At 39.4% G+C, this 18,900-nt stretch overlaps 3 protein-coding genes across 5 annotated transcripts; 2 read left to right on the top strand and 1 right to left on the bottom strand.

Annotated features, from left to right (window-relative positions):
* Positions 1–14: 14 nt before the first annotated feature.
* TIMM8B (translocase of inner mitochondrial membrane 8 homolog B) lies at positions 15–2,017 on the top strand. Its single transcript, XM_082627950.1, has 2 exons — positions 15–160; positions 1,619–2,017. The coding sequence occupies exons 1-2, from the start codon at positions 77–79 to the stop codon at positions 1,784–1,786; spliced, it is 252 nt and encodes an 83-aa protein (XP_082484076.1). The 5' UTR covers positions 15–76; the 3' UTR covers positions 1,787–2,017.
* Positions 2,018–2,223: 206 nt separating this feature from the next.
* Positions 2,224–11,468, bottom strand: NKAPD1 (NKAP domain containing 1). 3 transcript variants are annotated; one of them, XM_082627946.1, is made up of 6 exons: positions 11,383–11,468; positions 10,129–10,205; positions 7,971–8,071; positions 6,286–6,432; positions 5,370–5,423; positions 2,224–4,610 (listed from the first exon to the last, which is right to left on the bottom strand). In XM_082627946.1, the coding sequence occupies exons 2-6, from the start codon at positions 10,195–10,197 to the stop codon at positions 4,103–4,105; spliced, it is 879 nt and encodes a 292-aa protein (XP_082484072.1). In that variant the 5' UTR covers positions 10,198–10,205; positions 11,383–11,468; the 3' UTR covers positions 2,224–4,102. The 3 variants fall into 3 exon arrangements, with proteins under 3 accessions (XP_082484072.1, XP_082484071.1, XP_082484073.1); XM_082627945.1 differs by lacking the exon at positions 11,383–11,468 and adding an exon at positions 10,836–11,372; XM_082627947.1 differs by lacking the exon at positions 11,383–11,468 and adding an exon at positions 10,836–11,372 and having other exon boundaries at positions 2,224–4,607.
* A 31-nt stretch (positions 11,469–11,499) lies between these two features.
* On the top strand, positions 11,500–18,148 carry PIH1D2 (PIH1 domain containing 2). Its single transcript, XM_082626834.1, is given in 7 exon segments — positions 11,500–11,754; positions 12,499–12,701; positions 13,317–13,325; positions 13,329–13,440; positions 13,816–14,061; positions 14,846–15,111; positions 16,943–18,148. Coding segments are annotated over 6 exon segments (942 nt in total). The 5' UTR covers positions 11,500–11,754; positions 12,499–12,524; the 3' UTR covers positions 17,075–18,148.
* The last annotated feature ends 752 nt before the right edge of the window (positions 18,149–18,900 follow it).

The following is an 18,900-nucleotide window of genomic DNA, read 5'->3' as shown; positions in this document are numbered from 1 at the left end:
CGGAAGTCGGGGTTGGCTCGGTCCCGCCGCACATGCGCACACAGCTCGTCGGAAGGTCCCGAGCTCGACGCAGGCAATGGCGGACCTGGGTGAGGCGGATGAAGCGGAGTTGCAGCGCCTGGTGGCGGCGGAACAGCAGAAGGCGCAGTTCACTGCACAGGTGCGGGGACAGGGACCAGTGTGAAGAGAAAAGAGGGTGAAGTACAGGTTCCGGGCACCCGCGGAGCTCTGAACGGTGGCGGTGCGGTGCGGCCGCCCTATGCTCCGTGCCTGCTGCGCCCGGTTCTGCTCACAAAAGAAACGAGTCACTCCTGCCGCTGGTGACCCGTAGTGCTCAGGTACCCTCTAAGCAAGCCTATAGTGGGGGGAAAGAGAAGGTGTAAAGCGAAGAAAGGCTCGGGTGACACAAAGGCACGGGAGCCTAGCTTGGCGGTGAGCTCTCTGGGCTGGCTTTCGGAAGATTCCGGTTCTAAGCTTGCCTCTGCCCCTTACAGGTCACGTGCCCCTAGACAAAACGCCCGTTCACTGTAAGTCTTGGTTTCGCAGTCGCCCGCTGCCTCACTGGATATCGAGGATCATATGCAATAATGTATTGGAAAACGATAGAGCAGTAGAGCATTATTGGATCAAGGTGGGATCTGAAGTAGTCGGTCTAGACTGTTTAGAACAAGGGTTTCATCCGCGGCGTTGCCCCTTTCTAGCTGCATGACTAACCCTAAACCTAATTACTTAACCGTGCCTCTTAAACGGAGGTGATAGTCATCTTTTAGGACCGCAGAAAGGATTGACTGCTTAGTACCCAGCCTCCCAAAATAGTTAAGCCCTTGGTAAATGGTTATTCCCCCGTGTTGGGTGGGGGTGGGGGGGTGGGAAGGGGAAAGTTCGCTGAATGTAAGTAGCAAGAACCCTGGTTAGAAATCTTTGAACATTATTAAAGTGCACACATTTTCTGTGCCTGTGTGTGCATTTTTCTGTAGATTGGGCCCGTAACCTTCATCGGATTCTCAGATATGTCCACGACCCCAAAAAGGTTAAGAACTACTTAAGAATAGGTTTAGAATGAGATGAGTGCAGTGGTTTGGGGGAATTAATTGGTACCATAGCCTCCCAGCTTACACTGGTGCTAGTTTGGAAATACAAAAGAAGGTATTAATCCTGCCTGAGATTTTCTATCTGATTAAGGAAGTGACACAATTAGAAAATAATAGGCAGTGCTCTCAAGGAGGTAATAATTTAAACTGTGGAAAATCTTTAGGGAGGAGTATTGAGAGTCAAGTTGAGTATGCTGTGTGTGGCCCTCATTGAAACAGATGGGTTGGGTGTTAAATAAGGGAGTGCCCTCAGTGGCTAACAGAGAAACTGATGCATTAGGGTGACTTGATGGAAAGTACATATTTTTTAATTACTAAGAAAAATAGAAAAGGAGAGAATAAAAGGATTGTTTCAATGTAGGGATGAGGAGTTGGGCCATATGGGTGACAAATTAGAAGTGAGGAAAGAGTCAAAAGAATAGTTCAGTCAGGTGACAGAAAATGAGAAAAATGGGAAGGAAATAAGAAAATTCATAGTTAGGCCTGTCTGCAGACCCCAAGTGGTTACTATTTTTCTTTCTTCTTAGGTGCATCACTTCATGGAGTTATGTTGGGATAAATGTGTGGAGAAGCCAGGGAATCGCCTAGACTCTCGCACTGAAAATTGTCTCTCTAGCTGTGTGGACCGCTTCATTGACACTACTCTTGCTATCACCAGTCGGTTTGCCCAGATTGTACAGAAAGGAGGGCAGTAAGCCATCCCGTGGGAGAATGACTGAAGAAGCAAAGGACTTATTATTAAGCAGGTTGAAGGGCCACCAGGGGAAGGTTGTCAACCCATTGTCAGGTTAACTTCAGGCTGTTACCAAGCCTGTTGGTGCTAAAAAGTAAGAGATCAAATGTTCAGAAAGTGGAATTTATTTATTGGGAATTCAGAAATTCCATCTTGTATCACAACAATTATTCAATAAATGTGAATTCGCCAACTCTTTTTTTTTTTAATCCTATTTTAGGGTTTAATATATAGATCTCTGATTGGCAGGAACATTAGAAACAAATATGTTCCAAGGCCAATAGTGCAAATGAGAGATCTCAGGTTTTGAAGAGCCACCCTAAGCCATATTTAAGGGGGCTGGAAGAACCATCAAAGCCTTACCCTAAGGCATAGAAGAGAATTTGGGGTTGAGAAAGGTGAAGAACAGAAAACAGCTTTATTGCTTATATAGGACCAAGAAAAGGTAAACATGGCAAAAAACAGAACAGGCAAAATGTGTATTCATTGGGAAGAGGCCTGCTAGGATGAGAGGAAGGGAAGGTCAAGACCCAAACAGAACCAACTTCCTGGAGAAGCCTTGTTCCAAAGGCCCATCTTCCTGAGTCTGTGCTTAGAATCAGTACTTTAATAGCACAGAAACAATGCTAAAAAAAAAATCCATGTAGAAAACTCCTTCCCACCAAGATTTCACTTGCTCCAAGAACAAAACAATTGCGTTAGGTTAAGAGGTAGTAATTATATAGACTATTCCTCCCTGCTTGGGCCACTAATAATCCGAAAGGTAAAAATATATACACCATGGGACATCAACAATTGAGTACCAAAGTATTAATATTTCAAATAAATATCCCAAAAAGTAGCACCTGCTTATAATCAAGGGATAGGGAACCTCTGGCCAACCATGTATTTTATGACTAAGCATTTTATTAGAAATCTGTTCCGTAAACAGAACAAATTTAATAGTTAAGAACTACAAAATATTGCCACCTCATGGAACGTTGTCATAGTCTATTGCTGGTGTCGTACAGTCATGCTACCATCAAGTATTTCTGTATTACACAAAGGGAAAGTAAGGCCAGGGAGGTTGACTTACCTGCTCCAGACCTCATAACCAGTGAATGGCAGACCAAGACCAAACGTCTGCGCCTTCAAGCTTTACTTCACCCATGAAGTGATGACCAAGAAAAAACAATGTCACTTGATCTGCCTTAATGAAAATAATACATGTGTTCTGCCAGCCTTCTTCCAGTGATATTTTGGTTTCTTAAGAATTAACATAGTAGGGATCACAGTGTACAGCGAAGGGAAATAAGGTCTCTGCTTGGTGCTTTAATCCAAAGGCAGACTAGGAAGAAATGGATATGTCCCTGAGAAGTTATTTCATTTTGGAACTGATTCAACCTAGTTTCAGGACAAATCGAAAGTTCATTAACAGATTAAGAAAGGAACAAGGAAGACAACACGTAAGTGGCTGTTGCTGCCCTGGACCCTGTTCAGAGCACCATTAGCACAACTGATGGCTGATTCTTCCTCATTTGCTTGAGGACTTACCTAAGGAATTGAAGAAATAATTCTGAACACAAGTGCATTTAGACAATAAACAGTGGAACTAGGAAACCTTTTACTATCCAATTACCATGTTCAGGGGTATACTGAGTGTAGCCACCCAACAGGGAAATTTGTCAAAAACTCCTAGTCTCTTCCAATAACAGCTGTCTATGGATGTTATCATGAATGGAAAATGTTTGTTCTTACGCTCATTTCCTCATCAAGGAAACTCGACCACACCTGTGGGGTCAAAATACGGAAAGATCAAAGCACCAAGGCTAAAGACAAAAAAAGTCAAGTTGTGGCACCTACTATGTAAACAGACGAGCAACACGATGTTCCCTTATCGTACCATTGTATACAGCACTAGTTCCAATCCATGTGACCCCCGTCCTTGCTTTCCCCAAATTCAACATTCCAATTGGTATACCCAGGTCATTACTGGATTCAGCTTTCCGGGTCCTTTAATTTACTGCATATGCACTCTATGCTAAATGTGATTAATCACAAAAAATAATCTCTTCAAGAAACCTTCATACCAAAATAACCGATTCCCTATTAACAATAAGAGGATCAAGTTTAACAGGCCAAAATAGAAGACAAGAAGTCTGTCAGAATGTATATAGATGGCACAGGACAGCTCTGACCTCAGGCCCCCTGTGCTGAGCAATAGAGTCACTGGCAAATCCCCAAGGTGTAAGAGCTGTAAATATCCAGAGTCATGCAAGGAAACGTGTTTCTTTCTCATTTAGTCATCCTCTGAACTCTCAGCAGACCTCTCATCTGTAGCCACTTTCCAATTTGTGCGTTTGTTTGTCCTCTCCTGTATTTCACTGTTAACTACAGGGATGTGGGCTTTTTTATCTCTCTTTTTCCTTTTGGTTTTCTTACTGTCTCTTTCCTCACTTTCCTCAGAACTGCTGGATGCAGAATCATCTGACTGGGAAGTGTCACACTCCACCTCTAAGAATAAAGCAGATTTCTTGAGAGATTTTTTCCTGGATTTTTTCTTGCGCTTATGTGATTGTTTCCTTTTCCTGGTACTAGAAGCCCCAGTTTCTTCTGAGAACTCACTTGAGGAATCTGCTGTTATATCTGTGGCTTCCTTTTTGCTTTTCTTCTGTTTTTTGTGTGACTTTTTTTTCTGCTTTTTTTTGTGGGATTTCTTTGACTTCTTGTGTTTGTGAGATTCATGGGTAGATGATTTTACCTGGGGAGATGTTTTCTTCCCATTGGTAATATCTTGCTGATCACTACTAATAAAAAAGAAAAATTGCTTTAATATAGAAAATAAGTATATTTATATATTTTTTATATTCTGCTTTCTAGATGGGAAGTTGGGGTTAACATCTGAATTTTAAATCAAAACTGATATAATGTTACTATGAGACTTTATCACTGAGTTTTTGTTTCCTCATGTTTAAAATGAAGATAAAAATTCTAATCTGCCATACTGAGTTACTGTATGGAACACTATATATAAAAAAACCTACATGCTGTAGATAATGCCAAATATCAGGGAAAGGCAAAATACCAATCATCTCCCAACTAAATCTATTATTTCTCTGGTTATATTTTTAATGGCAAATGTATACTTTATAAAAATTACTAACTCGGGACTTCCCTGGTGGTCCAGTGGGTAAGACACCGAGCTCCCAATGCAGGGGGCCCGGGATCAATCCCTGGTCGGGGAACTGGATCCCACATGCATGCTGCAACTAAGAAGTCCGCATGCCACAACTAAGAAGTCCACAAGCTGCAACTAAGAGTCTGCTTGCTGCAACTAAGAGTCTGCTTGCTGCAACTAAACATGCCGCAACGAAGATCCCACCTGCCTCAACTAAGACCCAGTGCAGCCTAAATAAATAACTAAATAAATACTAAAGTGAGTTTATAAATCATTTACACATATACATATATCCACTCTTTAAAAAAAATTAAGAACTCAATTTATAATTCAGACTGTGTATTAATCTTACCTTCTAACTTTTTTTCAGTAAGCATACTTGCCTTACCTGTCTGTTTCAAATTCTTCAGGGTATAACTCTTTATATCCACTGTGACCCCATCTGTAAAATAACATTTTATTACATGTATTGTTAAAGCAATGCATACATTTCTTAAAAATTAAAGACAAATTAGACTTAGGAGTGTACATATACAGAGACACACAGAACAAAGAAAGAGATATGGTAGAGCCAGCACCACATTTATAGCTCGGTAACTTGGTTACATTTTCTGTACTGAACACTCATTTCAGACACAAAGGATTCCTTTGTCCATTTGTAAGAAAACTTGCCATTTTCTTCCTTAAGAAACACTAAGGGACTTTATATTCTGCTCTTCAGCTGTGAAGTACTCCAAAAACATTTCAAAACAATGCTGTCTACCTTGGGACAACTTTTTTTAAGTAACAACTTTATTGAGATATAATTCATATACCATAAAATTCACCCTTTTAAAGTGTACAATTCAGTGCCTTTTAGTATTTTCAGAGTTGTGCCACCATCACCACTAATTTCAGAACATTTTCATCACCCCCAAAAGAAACAATCCATTAGCAGTCGCTCCATTCCTCCATCTCCCGTAGCCCATGGCAACCACTAATCTACTTTCTATCTCCATAGAATCATATCATGAGTGGCCTTTTGTGTCTGCTTTTCTCACCTAACATGTTTTCAAGGTTCATACATGTAGCATGTATCAGTACTTTATTTTTACTGCCAAATAACATTCCATTACCATCCCATATACCACATTTTTTTAATCCATTTATCAGCTGATAGACATTTGGGTTTCCAGTTTTTTGGCCATTATGAATAAATATGCTATGAACATTTCTGTATAAACTTTTGCAGAGAGAATTAATTTTTAAAAGTACACATTCTCAGGCCAAATACCATTAATGGTCACAGGAATTTAGTCACAAACCTGTCTGGCATGTTAGCTTCATAATCATGTAACTTCTTGTTCCAGGATTTAGCCTTAAGAAAATCATCCAGTGCCCCAGAAATTTCATTCTTTGGCCTCCAATAGTCTCTTTGACTTTCTTCATCAAAACCATCACTACGCATCCGGCTATAAGAGAAAACAGAAGAACTTTCAGATAGAGGAGCAATCTGTGAGGTTACTTTATGGAATATGCACAAAACTCACTGAACAAGCTAAGGGGAAACCAAAACAACCTGATACTTAACGTTAAAAAAAATTTTTTTTAACATGATCTGTTCCTCTCTATTAATTTGTACAGTTAGGTGTTCAATGAAAATATGATCATCACTACCCGTCCTACTGCAGAGTATAGACGAAATGACTTTCCGACTGTGGCATGCTGTACCTCACTCTCTGATCCTCAAAGAAGGAAGCAGAGCATAATCACAGCTGGGGACATTTCAAACTGCCCTAGAGATTCTGAAATACACTCCCTTCCCTGAACACCAGCAACCTGCTGTAGTTAAGTCAGAGTAACAGTGGCAGCAAGGTGTAACCCATGAGTAAGCTGGGGTGGATAAACAGTTGAGAACCACTGACTTAGCCTGTGCTTACAACATCCACTAACCAGTCACTAAGCCAGTTAATTGGTTATCAAAAATATTTGAGGACCTCCTATGTGCCTGCCAGGCACTGCTCTAGCTGCTGGGACTATAATGGCAAATGAGACATTCAGAAACCTGCCCCTAAAGAGATTATGTTTTAAAGACTTATTCATTATGACAGGCATTAATAGTCCACTCCAAAAGAACAATATTTTGTTCCTGGAAATGCTGCTTGTAACTGAATAACCAATACAAAACAAATCATCATCTGCACTAAGTACTTCCAAATTCTCAAAGAATCATCTTCAGAGAGAAAACAGACTGACAAGGTATTTATTTTTATGTTAAGACTCTGCCTTCTTTACCATGGATACCCTGAATACTTTCTTGTCAAAAGCCATTACACACAGCCAATCACACTCCAACGTACACACACTGCACAGGCACACTCTACTTAAATATCTCACTATTAACTATTTCCCTGTGTGGATTTAGAAATCAGCATTATTACTTTATAATCATTTTTCATACACACAGTTCTATACCAACAGGCATATGAGACCCAGGAGATGTTCCCAATACTCAGACATTCCTATACCTCCACAGGTAAGACAACTAAGCCTGCATAATCCTTCATATCCACACTCAAATTATTAAGAAGGTAATGTGAAAGGTTGTGTGACTAAGATAGTAAGTAGATGGGGCAAAGAAAAGGCTGAGACAGAATGAAAGACTAATAGGGGAAAGGTGTGAATGATCAGCTAAGTGACCATAAGATACCTATAGAAAATCGTAAGTTAAAAGCCATCAGGTAAGGTCAGAATCCACAGAATCCTTAACGTTTACAATTGTTCAAGGCAGAATTTTTAAGTTCTCCATTGCAAATAAGTGCAAAGAGTGGGGCCATATGCATCATAGCCATTACCTTTATGACTGGGTCTAGATTTATTGAAGAGGAAAGGCTTAAGGACTCACAGAACTGAATTCATCTATCTTTAGCATACCATAATGTTTTTAAACAAAAGTTGATGATTCTGAATAAGATGAGAATTATTTTGGTTCTCAGAGTTGCAACTTCACCTTGAACTGCTGGGTAACATTTTCCTTTTCGTCCCCCGGTACACATCTTCCATCTGTTTCTCCAGCTCTCTTATTTTCCACATATCTGATTCCTCCTGAATCTGGATTTTTTTTTAAAAGGAAAGAAATAAAAATAAGTTACTAAAAATAACACATTACATCACTGAAAAGTAACTGAAAATACGGGCTGCACTAATTATTGGATTACAAACTAAGTTTTGATCAGGAATCTGGGAAACAAATTCTGGTTTCTCTAGAGTGATTAAACAATCCAACCTAGTACATCTCAAATATGTAGAATCTGCAGCAACAAAAGAGCTTTTTCACCCCTGCACAGACACACTTATTACCTTATTAACTAAGCAATTATGCTGCAATTAGCAAATGATAATCCCTTACGTTTCTAAAATGCTTTACGGTTTTAACTATATCATCTCTCTATTGAACTTTAAGCAATCTTATGAGGAAAGCAAAGCAGGTACCATTATTATATTTTACTGAGAAGAAACAAAAGCTCAGGGATTTTTACCAAAGTCAAAAAGCTAGTAAGGACAGGTCTTGAAACTTTCTAGGCTAAGTCTCTTTTCACAACATAATAATTTTTGTTAAAAACAAAGCAAAACAAAACAAACAGCATGGGAACTGTTAGAGAATTTCCTGAAAGGCAGAGTACGGCTGCACAAAGAACAATAATAAATTTTATTTCTAAGTCCTCCTGTAACATTTTGTTAAATTTGTCCTAGATTTATCTTTTTTAGCTACTGCTTTCAAATCTAAGCTCACCATCCAACTGGGGTGGTTTACACAATTGCAGAGGCTGCTTAGGTAGCAGTTATACCCTCACTCACAATGAGAATATCAGGTGATATGACAATAATAACATTTGTGGTCAAACTAGGTGTACAGTTCACCAAAGAAAACCAAACAAGGGTGCTTGACCCTTGTTTCACTATATGTGCTCTCATAGGTGACCTCACCTACTCTCGTGACCTCTATCACTTCCTATATCAGTAATCCCCAAATCTTTATATCCAGCCTCAACTTTTCTCCAAGTCTGAATTGCAAACTATTTGGACATCCTATAAGCATTTCACCATCAAGATGTTCAAAACCAAACTAATTACCTTTCCCATCACACTTGTCTCTTTTCTTTAGTTCCCTAACTCAATTAATGGCACCATCATCATTCACCCAGTCGCACAAGGTGGTTATATTTGATTCTGTAATTATCACTATTATCCAATCAATCATCAAGTTCTTTGAACTCTAGTGCCTAAATTCCTCATCTTCATCCCTGTCACTGTTTTCATGTGAACCACTCACCAGCTCTCACCTGGAACATTGCAATCGCCTCCTAACTGGTCCCTCTGCTGTTTCAACCCATCTCATCTATCCCCTACCCAGCTAACAAGTCATCTTTCTAAAATACAAATACAATCATGTCAAACCCTGCTTAAAAATATTTGATGGTGGGCTTCCCTGGTGGCGCAGTGGTTGAGAGTCCGCCTGCCAACGCAGGGGACACGGGTTCGTGCCCTGGTCCGGAAAGATCCCACATGCCGCAGAGCGGCTGGGCCCGTGAGTCATGGCCACTAAGCCTGCGCGTCCAGAGCCTGTGCTCCGCAATGGGAGAGGCCACAACAGTGAGAGGCCCGCGTACCACCAAAAAAAAAAAAAAAAAAAAAAAAAAAAATGTGATGGTTTCTTTATTGCCTACAGGAAAAAGTCTAATCTCCAAGCATCACAATCCAACTCAGTTTACCATTTGGGCCTCCTCTGCCACTACCCCCCACATTCTCTACTTTCTGGATGCATACAATTTCTTGCCCCAAATGCTTCATGTTCCTTGCCATACACTAGTACAAGATGTTCCCTCTGTCCTGAATGATCTTTTACACCTGTTAAACTTGATCCTGTTCATCAATAACTAGTTCAAATAACATCCATTATGTGAAGCCTTTCCTAATTCCCCAAGGCAGATTTCATTATTCCTTCCTCAGTGCATAAAAGGACTTTGTGTATGTCTCCATTACAATACTTATCAAACTATATTCTAATTATTTTATTTATCTTTGTCTTTCCTAACTGTATCAAAATAATTCCTAGCACACTGTATGCCCTCATGAAGCATGTGGAATAACTAAGTTGTACCTCTCACCTTATTGTGAGCATCTGTGTGCCGGATGACGTTCCTCAGGAGGACTTTCCCCAAGGGAACTCGGGACATTCTTCAATCTGAAATGAATCAATAAGTAACATTTAATAATAATTTATGTTATTACCTTATCTTTTATTACTATGTTATAATGAAGCATGAGAAAAAGGAAAGATCACTGAACCAGAAGTCAGAAGTCCTGAGGAATAGTTTTTCCTTCACCATTAAAAGGGGAAAACACCTGACCACACTACTGTGAGGATAAAAGGAGGTAATGTTCATTAGAGCTCTTTGAAACTGCACCAAATTAAGTGCTTTCAAGAGACCCACTTTATTTAATCCTCAAAATAACTATGTTTTATGAGGCAAGTATCTTCATTCCTATTTTGTAGATGAAATTCCATTAAAGCCATAACTTGCCCCAGGCCACACAGTCCAAGGCAAACATGGTTCAGACTAGAAATCAACTCCCGAATCCCAAAATTAGTTTGCAATTAAACACCTAGATTTGAGAGTGTCAGGACCACAAATGTCAACAGTAACAAAAACTGACGCCTAAAAACATTAAATGCAGAGATGCCCTAAATTTATTCATTCAAGAGAATTTTATGTTCTATTTTGTACAGAAGCCTCCAAAAAAAAATAGATGACAGGGATATTCACGTGTGTAGCCAGCAGGGGCTTTGTGCACCACCCCAACGCTCACTCACCCCTCGATCCTGAGGAAATCAGGCATCTTGCTAGTGTGAGACGAAGAACCACTCCATTACAAGATCTCCTCCGACCCAGAAGCCAAGCAAAGGCAGCTCTGCAGCTTCACCCGAGTCCTTCGTGAAAACGCAGCCTTCCCACCGGTTATTCCGCCCTCACCCGTGGCCCAGGCCACGGCCGCCTTTCCCCCAGCCTAGGCCGACAGGCAAATATCTCTCCGGACTGAGGCCGGAGGCTGCTCCGGCGCGGAATCCGGACGGCCTGGTTGGCTGGGGCATTCCCCGCTCACGCTCCTCTGGGATGGACCCGGGGGTTGGGTTTCGCTCCCCAAAAAGGATGGGGACACTTTGGACGGGTACGACCTTCGACTGGGCCCCAAGATGTATCTAGAGTGGCTGAAGGGGGGGTTGAGGCTTCCAAGTGGAAGACAGAGAAAATACCCCCATCTTCGTCACCGGGACCCCTGCCCCCCTGCGGCCACGGAGCTCCCGGTAACCTTCCCTCCAAACGCCCTCCCCACACAAACACACACAAACACACCCATACCGTGCGCCGCGGCCTCGCGTGGCGGGGGTGGGGGAGGAAGCGGTCTGTGAGAAGAGGGTACCGACTTCCCTTCCAGGCCGGAAGTCGTGCTCTTGAGAAATTCTTCCCACCAACAGGAGTCCCAGAGACTCCCACAGGAGGGTTTCCAGGACACTCTAGAAGTCGACAGGTGTAGAAAGGGAGGCGGGCGCCTTCCTGGAAAAGAAGTGGGTCGGGCTCAGCCGAAAAGCAAGCCCAGCACCAGAAGAAGCTTCCGGAACTGGATGTAAAAAGACATTTCTTCCTGGAGCTTTCCGGACTCAATTAGATGTTGTACCAGTCTGGTTACCCTGGTAACAGGCGTCGCGGTTTGTCAAGAAACCGAGAGAAGAGGTGGGTTCGCCGGCCTCTAGAAAGATGATTAAATTTCCCATTTAGTCTAACCCTAATGTAGTATTTGGAGAACCCAAACCTTCTCTTCTCCTCACTCTGTGGATGCTGTGGGACACTTCTTCATTGAGGGAGGGAGGTTATTCAAGTGGTAGAATATTATTATTCTCACATAATGCTTACCAAGTGTTCCAGCCTCTCTGTATTACCTTACTTAATCCTCACGATAACCCTATGAGATAGGTATTCTCGTCTTCATTTCGAGGAGAATAAACTAAGGCACATATGTAAATTAATTTCTCAAGATCACACAGCTAGTAAGTGATAGAGCTAAGACTGGAATCTAGGCATTCTGTCTGCAGAGTCCATGCTTTTAACTCCTAAACTATGCTGAGGATTGAGGAAGTCTCATGTGGCCCTCGACCCACACAAAATCAGGAACTGGGTAGGCCCCAGTCAGCCAATACCCAAGTGTTGGAACAAGAATATCCCAGGAAATACAGACTTTAAATGACTGTTCTGTCCTCTCTTATTATCTGAGAGAACATCTTGAGAATGTAGGAAAAGGCATTAGATAATTAGAGAATAAGGAAAAGATAAAGTGGTGCTGATCCACAATCGTTTACACACAGGGGTTAAGGATAGCTGCTAACTTCAACAAAACAGTTCCTGAACTGTTCCTCCTCCCCCAAAAGAAGAAATGAATCAATAGACTTTTTTTCTTCCTTAAGTCATGTCTTTCCACAGACTTAAGAGGCCTATTCATCTCAATCATGGAGTCATCCTCGAAGGGTCTGCTCACCCAAGTTACTCAATTCTGGAACCTCCTAGATGATCTGGCTGAAAGTAACCCTGAGAGCTATGAGAAGTTCATTCAACAGCAGCTGAAAGAGGGGAAAGAGCTCTGTGCTGCCCCAGAACCACAGCTCTGTCTACAAACCAGGATCCTGGTATGTAGAGTTGGTGCCCAGGGAAGGGGAAGTCCTGAATGAAATGGTCCCGAAATAACCAGAGAATGGCTTACCCTTAGCTATTACTACTTTAACACAAGAACACTTGAGGGAAACTGCCACTCTGAATGGAAAATTAAACATAGTGTGGAAGATTGTGTTGAAGGAGTAAGAATGGGAATTTCATATTTGATACATTTTGGAGATCTCAAAATGAGCCATTTTCTGCTAGGATGAAAATTAAGTCACGTAATTATTTAAAGGAGAATAATAGAGTTGGAGATTTTCCAAATAAAGAAAACTTATTTGATTGGGGAGGTAAGGAAGTGGTGAAATAGGGTCAAATTCACCTGGAATAGCTTAGATCAATTCCTCCACCCTCCTGCCACTTCCTGTGGGAGCAGCAACTGGATGCTTAATGAAAAGCCAGCAGTGTTAGGGAAATCAGGTAACAGTAATTTCTTACAGTTTTTCAAATGCAGTTTAAATCTATGGAATGACTTATTTGGAGCCTAAAGTTCTCACTCTTCAAATTCTGTGATGAGTTACCTTTAGGATATTATTTAATAATTTAAAAACTAGGTTTTGAGATATGCAAAATTATTTGCTTTCTAGAAACCGAAATAAAAAATACTTTTTATCAACCTATGTCAGTGGAAAAGGATCCCAGCTCCCCAGTCAGCCACTCATCCAGTACCTCTAAGTGTTGGCAGACCAGAAGATATGTCTGAGACATCAGGTACATAGAATTACGGGAGAGAAAGCACATTTTAAAAATTTGGGGGGAAATAAGCAAGAACCAGATTTTCCTTGGTAAAAGGCATTACATATTTTATTTGCTCATAATATACTTAATGACTAACAAGTATACCTTTATGAAAATTGAATACTGTTTACTTTTCTAATAATATGAGCTATTTTTAACCCATATAAAATGTCAAGAAATGCTCTAATTGGAATTTTGTGTATATAGCACCATTGTGATTCTCTGAAAATATAGGAATAGAATTTATACTTTTCCAGCTTTATCAGGATATGGTTTAATATATTACCTGACGATATCATTAGTGAAACAAATCGTTTTCATTTCACACCCTCTGAATTACACATACAGATGTTTACACAGTCATTGATGTTGCCTACCATCCTGATGTTCTCCAGGCAGCGGAAAAAGACCAAGTGAAAAAAGATCAACTAATACGGATGGCCATGAAATGCATTGAGGAAAAACTCCAATTCACTCTCTCAAACTCTTACCATGTTACCGAATTTAGAATAAAAGGAAGTGTTCACAGAATGAAACAAAATCTGATGGGAATCCAAACTGATCCCACAGATTTAAGAGAGAAAATGAGAAAGGGTAAGTTAATGAATGTAATGGAAAATTAAACTGATTTAAAATGTTTTTTTGCCTCTGGTGTACATTTTGCAGATTAGAAGTCTCAATTGCAAAAGATGAGAAATTTAAGATAGAAAAATATAAATGTTAGATATTAGAAATATTAACATGTCCTAACATGGATGGACCTAGAGATTATCATACAAGGTGAAGTAAGTCAGAAGGAGAAAGACAAATACCATATGATATCACTTATATATGTAATCTAAAATATAACACAAATGAACATATCTACGAAACCAAAACAGACTCATAGATATAAAGAACAGACTTGTGGTCGCCAAGGGAGAGGGGGGACAGGGAGAGATGGATTGGGAGCTTGGGATTAGCAGATGCAAACTATTATATATAGGATGGATAAACAACAAGGTCCTACTGTATGGCACAGTGAACTATATTGAATATCCTGTAATAAACCATAATGGGAAAGAATATGAAAAATAATATATATGTATAACTGAGTCACTGCTGTACAGCAGAAATTAAACACGACATTGTAAATCAACTATACTTCAATAAAAAATTTTTTTAAAAATTAGCATGTCCTTAAAGATGTTTAAATCCTGCAAACTTTTAAACCAGATTCTTTGGTTTAAGAGTCTTTTAAGATTTCCCAAACCGATTTAGCTGCAGCTTTATCTGCCATCTTGGCTAACACTACATCTATTACAGCTCATCACCTGATAGTACTTCATGTTGTTGATTGACTTTGTGATTTCATCTTCTCCTTTTTTTTTTCATAAAGAACTAACCCTTGAACAGATAAGAAGCAGTTCTGTGAGCAATTCAGATCAGTTTCCTCAACTTTTACTGCCAAAAGACAAAGTTTCAAGTAAAACAAGGTGTCTGATAGAAGAGATTTCTAGTACAGAGATTGAAGTGGAGATGAAGAGACCAGCCTATGAATTAAAAATTGTGGCAGATCAGAATGAGAAACCTCTGAAAATTGAATTAAAAGTTGAACTGCCTGGTATTAATTCAGTATCTCTCTGTAACCTTAGTGTTTCTGAGGTAAGTTGAATGGATAATACTGTAAATTTGTATCAGTCAATATTCACTATATTATGCTTTAGTAACAAACTCCAAAATCTAAGTGGCTTACAATAATTTGGTCAGGTTACATGTCAGCTCAGCCTGCTTTGCTCCATGAGTGTTGCACATTTTAAGATACAGGTGAAGAAACAATTCCTAATGTAGGTAAGTCATTCTCATGGAAGAGGGAAAAATAGCAATGGCCAAACCATGCAATAGATCCTAAAACTTCCTCTCAGATATGGAATATATTACTTTTACTCACACTGTACTGATCAAAGTAAGTCACAAGGCCAAGTCCTACATCAAGAGGGCTGGGAAGAACATTCTTCTCACAGGTGGTCACTGGAAGTTACATGGCAAGGATGTATAATCCTCTTATAAAAGAAGAGTAACAATCCTACAGTCTACCACAGTCCACCCTCTTGGTCACAAATATTTGCTTCTTTCCGCAGAACGACACATCCAATCCCAGTATCAGGCTCCAAAGTATAGGATTTTGCCATCATAATCTGCGTTAGACAAAGTTTGCATAAACTGCAAAGACAAGTTATCTATTCCTGTAACCCCATGCACCATACAATGTGGAATGGGGAGACAATTACCACAATTAACAGTGTCAATTCAGAAATTGGAAAAAATATGAGGCACACAGTAGTTGCTGATGCACGGCAATTCTGAAATCCTGGTAGGCAGATATTGTGAGGGTCCCTTTCCTGGAGGTAGAGGATGTTCTTGCTTAGGTCCCTTGACAAGATTCCTTGATTACCTAGCCTCCTAGTTCCATTGTTTTCCATGACTTTCAGCTCTATTCTTTGGAACGTTTTTCCTTTTTCATAATCTACCTTAGCCACATCTGAAAAGACCGTTGAAGAATATGCTGTCATTAGGTGCTGAGCAGCTTACTCAGCCTGTTTGCTGCCCATGGAATGTTGGGGTCGAAAGATTATTTTAAATTAGTTTTAGTCCAGACTGGTAGCACTTTCTTTGATTCCAGTCAGTGCTACACCTCTCAATTCTTTTTTAGACATGTCCATTTTTCAATAGCCTCTTTTGACTTAACTGCTGTCATCTGAGCCAAATGTAAGGATTTAATGAGGTCCATCTTAAGCCAGTTAGAGGTTTTAGCAAAGGGTACAAAGACTTATGATTTAGTATTTGCCTCTAGGCAGCTTTACTCAGCCTTTGTTCATAAAGAAAAAATTTCTCAACTTTATTGTTTACTGGTTGAAAGTAAAAATTAGTTCCATTTTTCATTCAAGTCTTAGAATTTCTGGGCTCTGTATATCCCCTTTCAATTCTGTATTTTCCCTTGCAAACTGAGAAATTCTTTTCTAAGCTCATCTTTTTGTAGTACCTTGTTAAATGTGGCCAATAGAACCAATGCATGCAAATAACATTCTATTTTCCCACTTCTGTACCTAAAGCCACAAATTAACCAGGTACATTATGTCTTCCAAATTATTGTGGAAAGGGCTTTGTCACCATAAAACATAGATCACCATCTTTCCAGTCTCCAATAAGTTTCCTTGCCGTTTGCTGGTCAGCCCCAAAGTCAATGCCACATAATTTAGGATGGCAACACCGATCTTCTGGTACTGTATCAGTTAATTTTTGATGTACTGAGCAGCAATAACCACCTCAAAATCTCAGGGATTTACAACAGCAACTTTATTGCTTGTAAGTGGGATCCTCTTCTTGGGCGAAAGGAGTGAATAACTGGGAACAATAAACAAATAACACAAATTTTAACCAGGAAATATTTTTCTATTTTCATCTTTAAAAATTTCCCTTGGTTTATTATTCTTAGGATGACTTACTGATGGAGGTTTCTGAGTACAGATTACATCTGAATCTTCCAGAATCTGTGGATACTGAAATGACTACAGCAAAATTTATCAAAGAGAAAGCTACATTAATTGTCACAATGCCATTGGTGTAAGTTAAGAGCATCGTGTATTTGGAGTTTTTGGACTTTTCAGTGATAATCATGTGAACTAGAGGGCCTTCGTTATGGGTGAAGAGGTTTATCTTAAACACTAGTTTCATTTTCTAAGAGTTCCTTTTGATGGAATGAGATCTTCTCATCAGCCGTTTTTGTTGTTGTTGTTTTGCTTTGTTTTAATTCTTTCTCCTTCTCAAGTAAACTTAGCATCAAGCAGAAACTACTGAAAACAGTACTGCCATGATATACTTGTTTCAAAGATCAAAGATATTTGTAATGGTCTTAAGTAACTTAAATATCATTTGGGAAAAGTCTATTTGTCTCCAAGTATTCAATAATATGTGAAAATTCTTGCTTTACCAGTTGAAAAAAATTTTTGTCTCTAGTAAATTTTTTCATCAGGAATAAATCCCACACTGTGAAAGAAGTTTTTTATTACCAAGATGTGCCTTAGCAGTGACAGCTTCCTCCAGCAATAAAGATGTAGGGCCAATGTAATAGTATGCAAACCTTTCCTTCTATTAACTTCTGTACTTCTATAAAACAGCTCTGGCAGGAGTCCAAGCCACCCAAGCCTACCTACCTTTTAATATCAGATATGGACTTGTCTGTGGATTAGATACAACGATGCAGTAACAGTAATTGGAGGTTATTACACAGAAGACACAAAATACATCCAACTCTAATTTAAGAAAAAGGAGCTGACTTTGGGGCCAGTGCCTTTCTCCTAAGAAAACAATTTTTAAAATACAGAAGTGATGTATTTTTAAACTCCCATTCATCTGTCAGTTCATTGTTCAATACACAAGTATCAACTTTCCAACTTATGTCCTAAGTAAGGAACATTCACATCAAACTTTAAACATCTCGTCTTTTCTAGATATAAAACAACTTCCTTGTAATTATTAGCTTCTAATCCAACATAAGGTCTTTAAAGTTCTCATTAACTTTGAAACTTTTTAACTTTAGAAACTAATGTATGTGTAATAGAAATAATTGAAATGTGACAATTAAAAACAAATATAATTTTCTTAAACCTGGCCTGGACTTGAATTTTTCTAGCAATAGGATAATTTATTGTCTGAAAGTTTTCTAGAACTATATGACGTCCTAAAATTAACAAACCTATTATATTCGCCTTATCCCTCAAAAAAACTTGGAATGCTTTGACCTTATCTTTGCTTCTACAAAATCACTGTGGAAACTTATTTCCTATAAACTCCCATACCTAACTATATAGAACTGGCTGACTCTACTCTTGCACTCTCGCACTTAGGTGTTACTTATGTCAGCAGCTATGTAATTGGGTACTTACTAATAAAATGAGTACAAGATCTAACATGCTTAATGTTAAAATGTTAAACTTACATCCTAGTTATTTTCCAAAATACTTTCACTTATATTCTAACATCTCCACCTCACGCTCCCTACAAAAAGCAAAACTTTGTCCAGGAAGAGCATTAACTAATAATGAACTGTGGAGTAGTTTAAATTTGAAGCTTACCAAGATTTTTCTTCTTCAAAACTGAAAACTTTGAGATGGACATGAATTAGCCTTGATTTAGATACCAGATTTTTCTGTAAACTTGGTGTTAGAGATCAGTAATCAGCAGTGATTATTTTCCCATGTATTCCAGAGTTCACGCATTACTGGGTGATGAGTATTCCTTACAGCAAGCACATTCCTATTATCTCTCGCACTGGTCAACTCCTCTTGTAGACCATGCCTTGGGATATTTTAACTTCACTCACAAACCTCAGGAATGAAGTACCTGACAGAGCCAGACCACACTTCCATCTTGCTACGTGCCACCCCCCAACAA

The sequence above is a fragment of the Mesoplodon mirus genome (assembly GCF_964341445.2).
Source record: "Mesoplodon mirus genome assembly, chromosome: 7".
Classification (NCBI taxonomy): domain Eukaryota; kingdom Metazoa; phylum Chordata; class Mammalia; order Artiodactyla; family Ziphiidae; genus Mesoplodon; species Mesoplodon mirus.
The sequence above is the reverse complement of the archived record's forward strand: the minus strand, read 5'-3'. Positions and strand labels throughout refer to the sequence as shown.

Excerpts from the sequence above, each read along its gene's own strand:
- TIMM8B (XM_082627950.1), top strand. The coding sequence starts at position 77 with ATGGCGGACCTGGGTGAGGCGGATGAAGCGGAGTTGCAGCGCCTGGTG. Across the intron at positions 161-1,618 it reads AGGCGCAGTTCACTGCACAG|GTGCATCACTTCATGGAGTT; the intron begins GTGCGGGGACAG and ends CTTTCTTCTTAG.
- NKAPD1 (XM_082627946.1), bottom strand. The coding sequence starts at position 10,197 with ATGTCCCGAGTTCCCTTGGGGAAAGTCCTCCTGAGGAACGTCATCCGG. Across the intron at positions 6,433-7,970 it reads ATGTTACCCAGCAGTTCAAG|CCGGATGCGTAGTGATGGTT; the intron begins GTGAAGTTGCAA and ends TTTCTCTTATAG. Across the intron at positions 4,611-5,369 it reads GAAGAATTTGAAACAGACAG|TAGTGATCAGCAAGATATTA; the intron begins GTAAGGCAAGTA and ends CTTTTTTATTAG.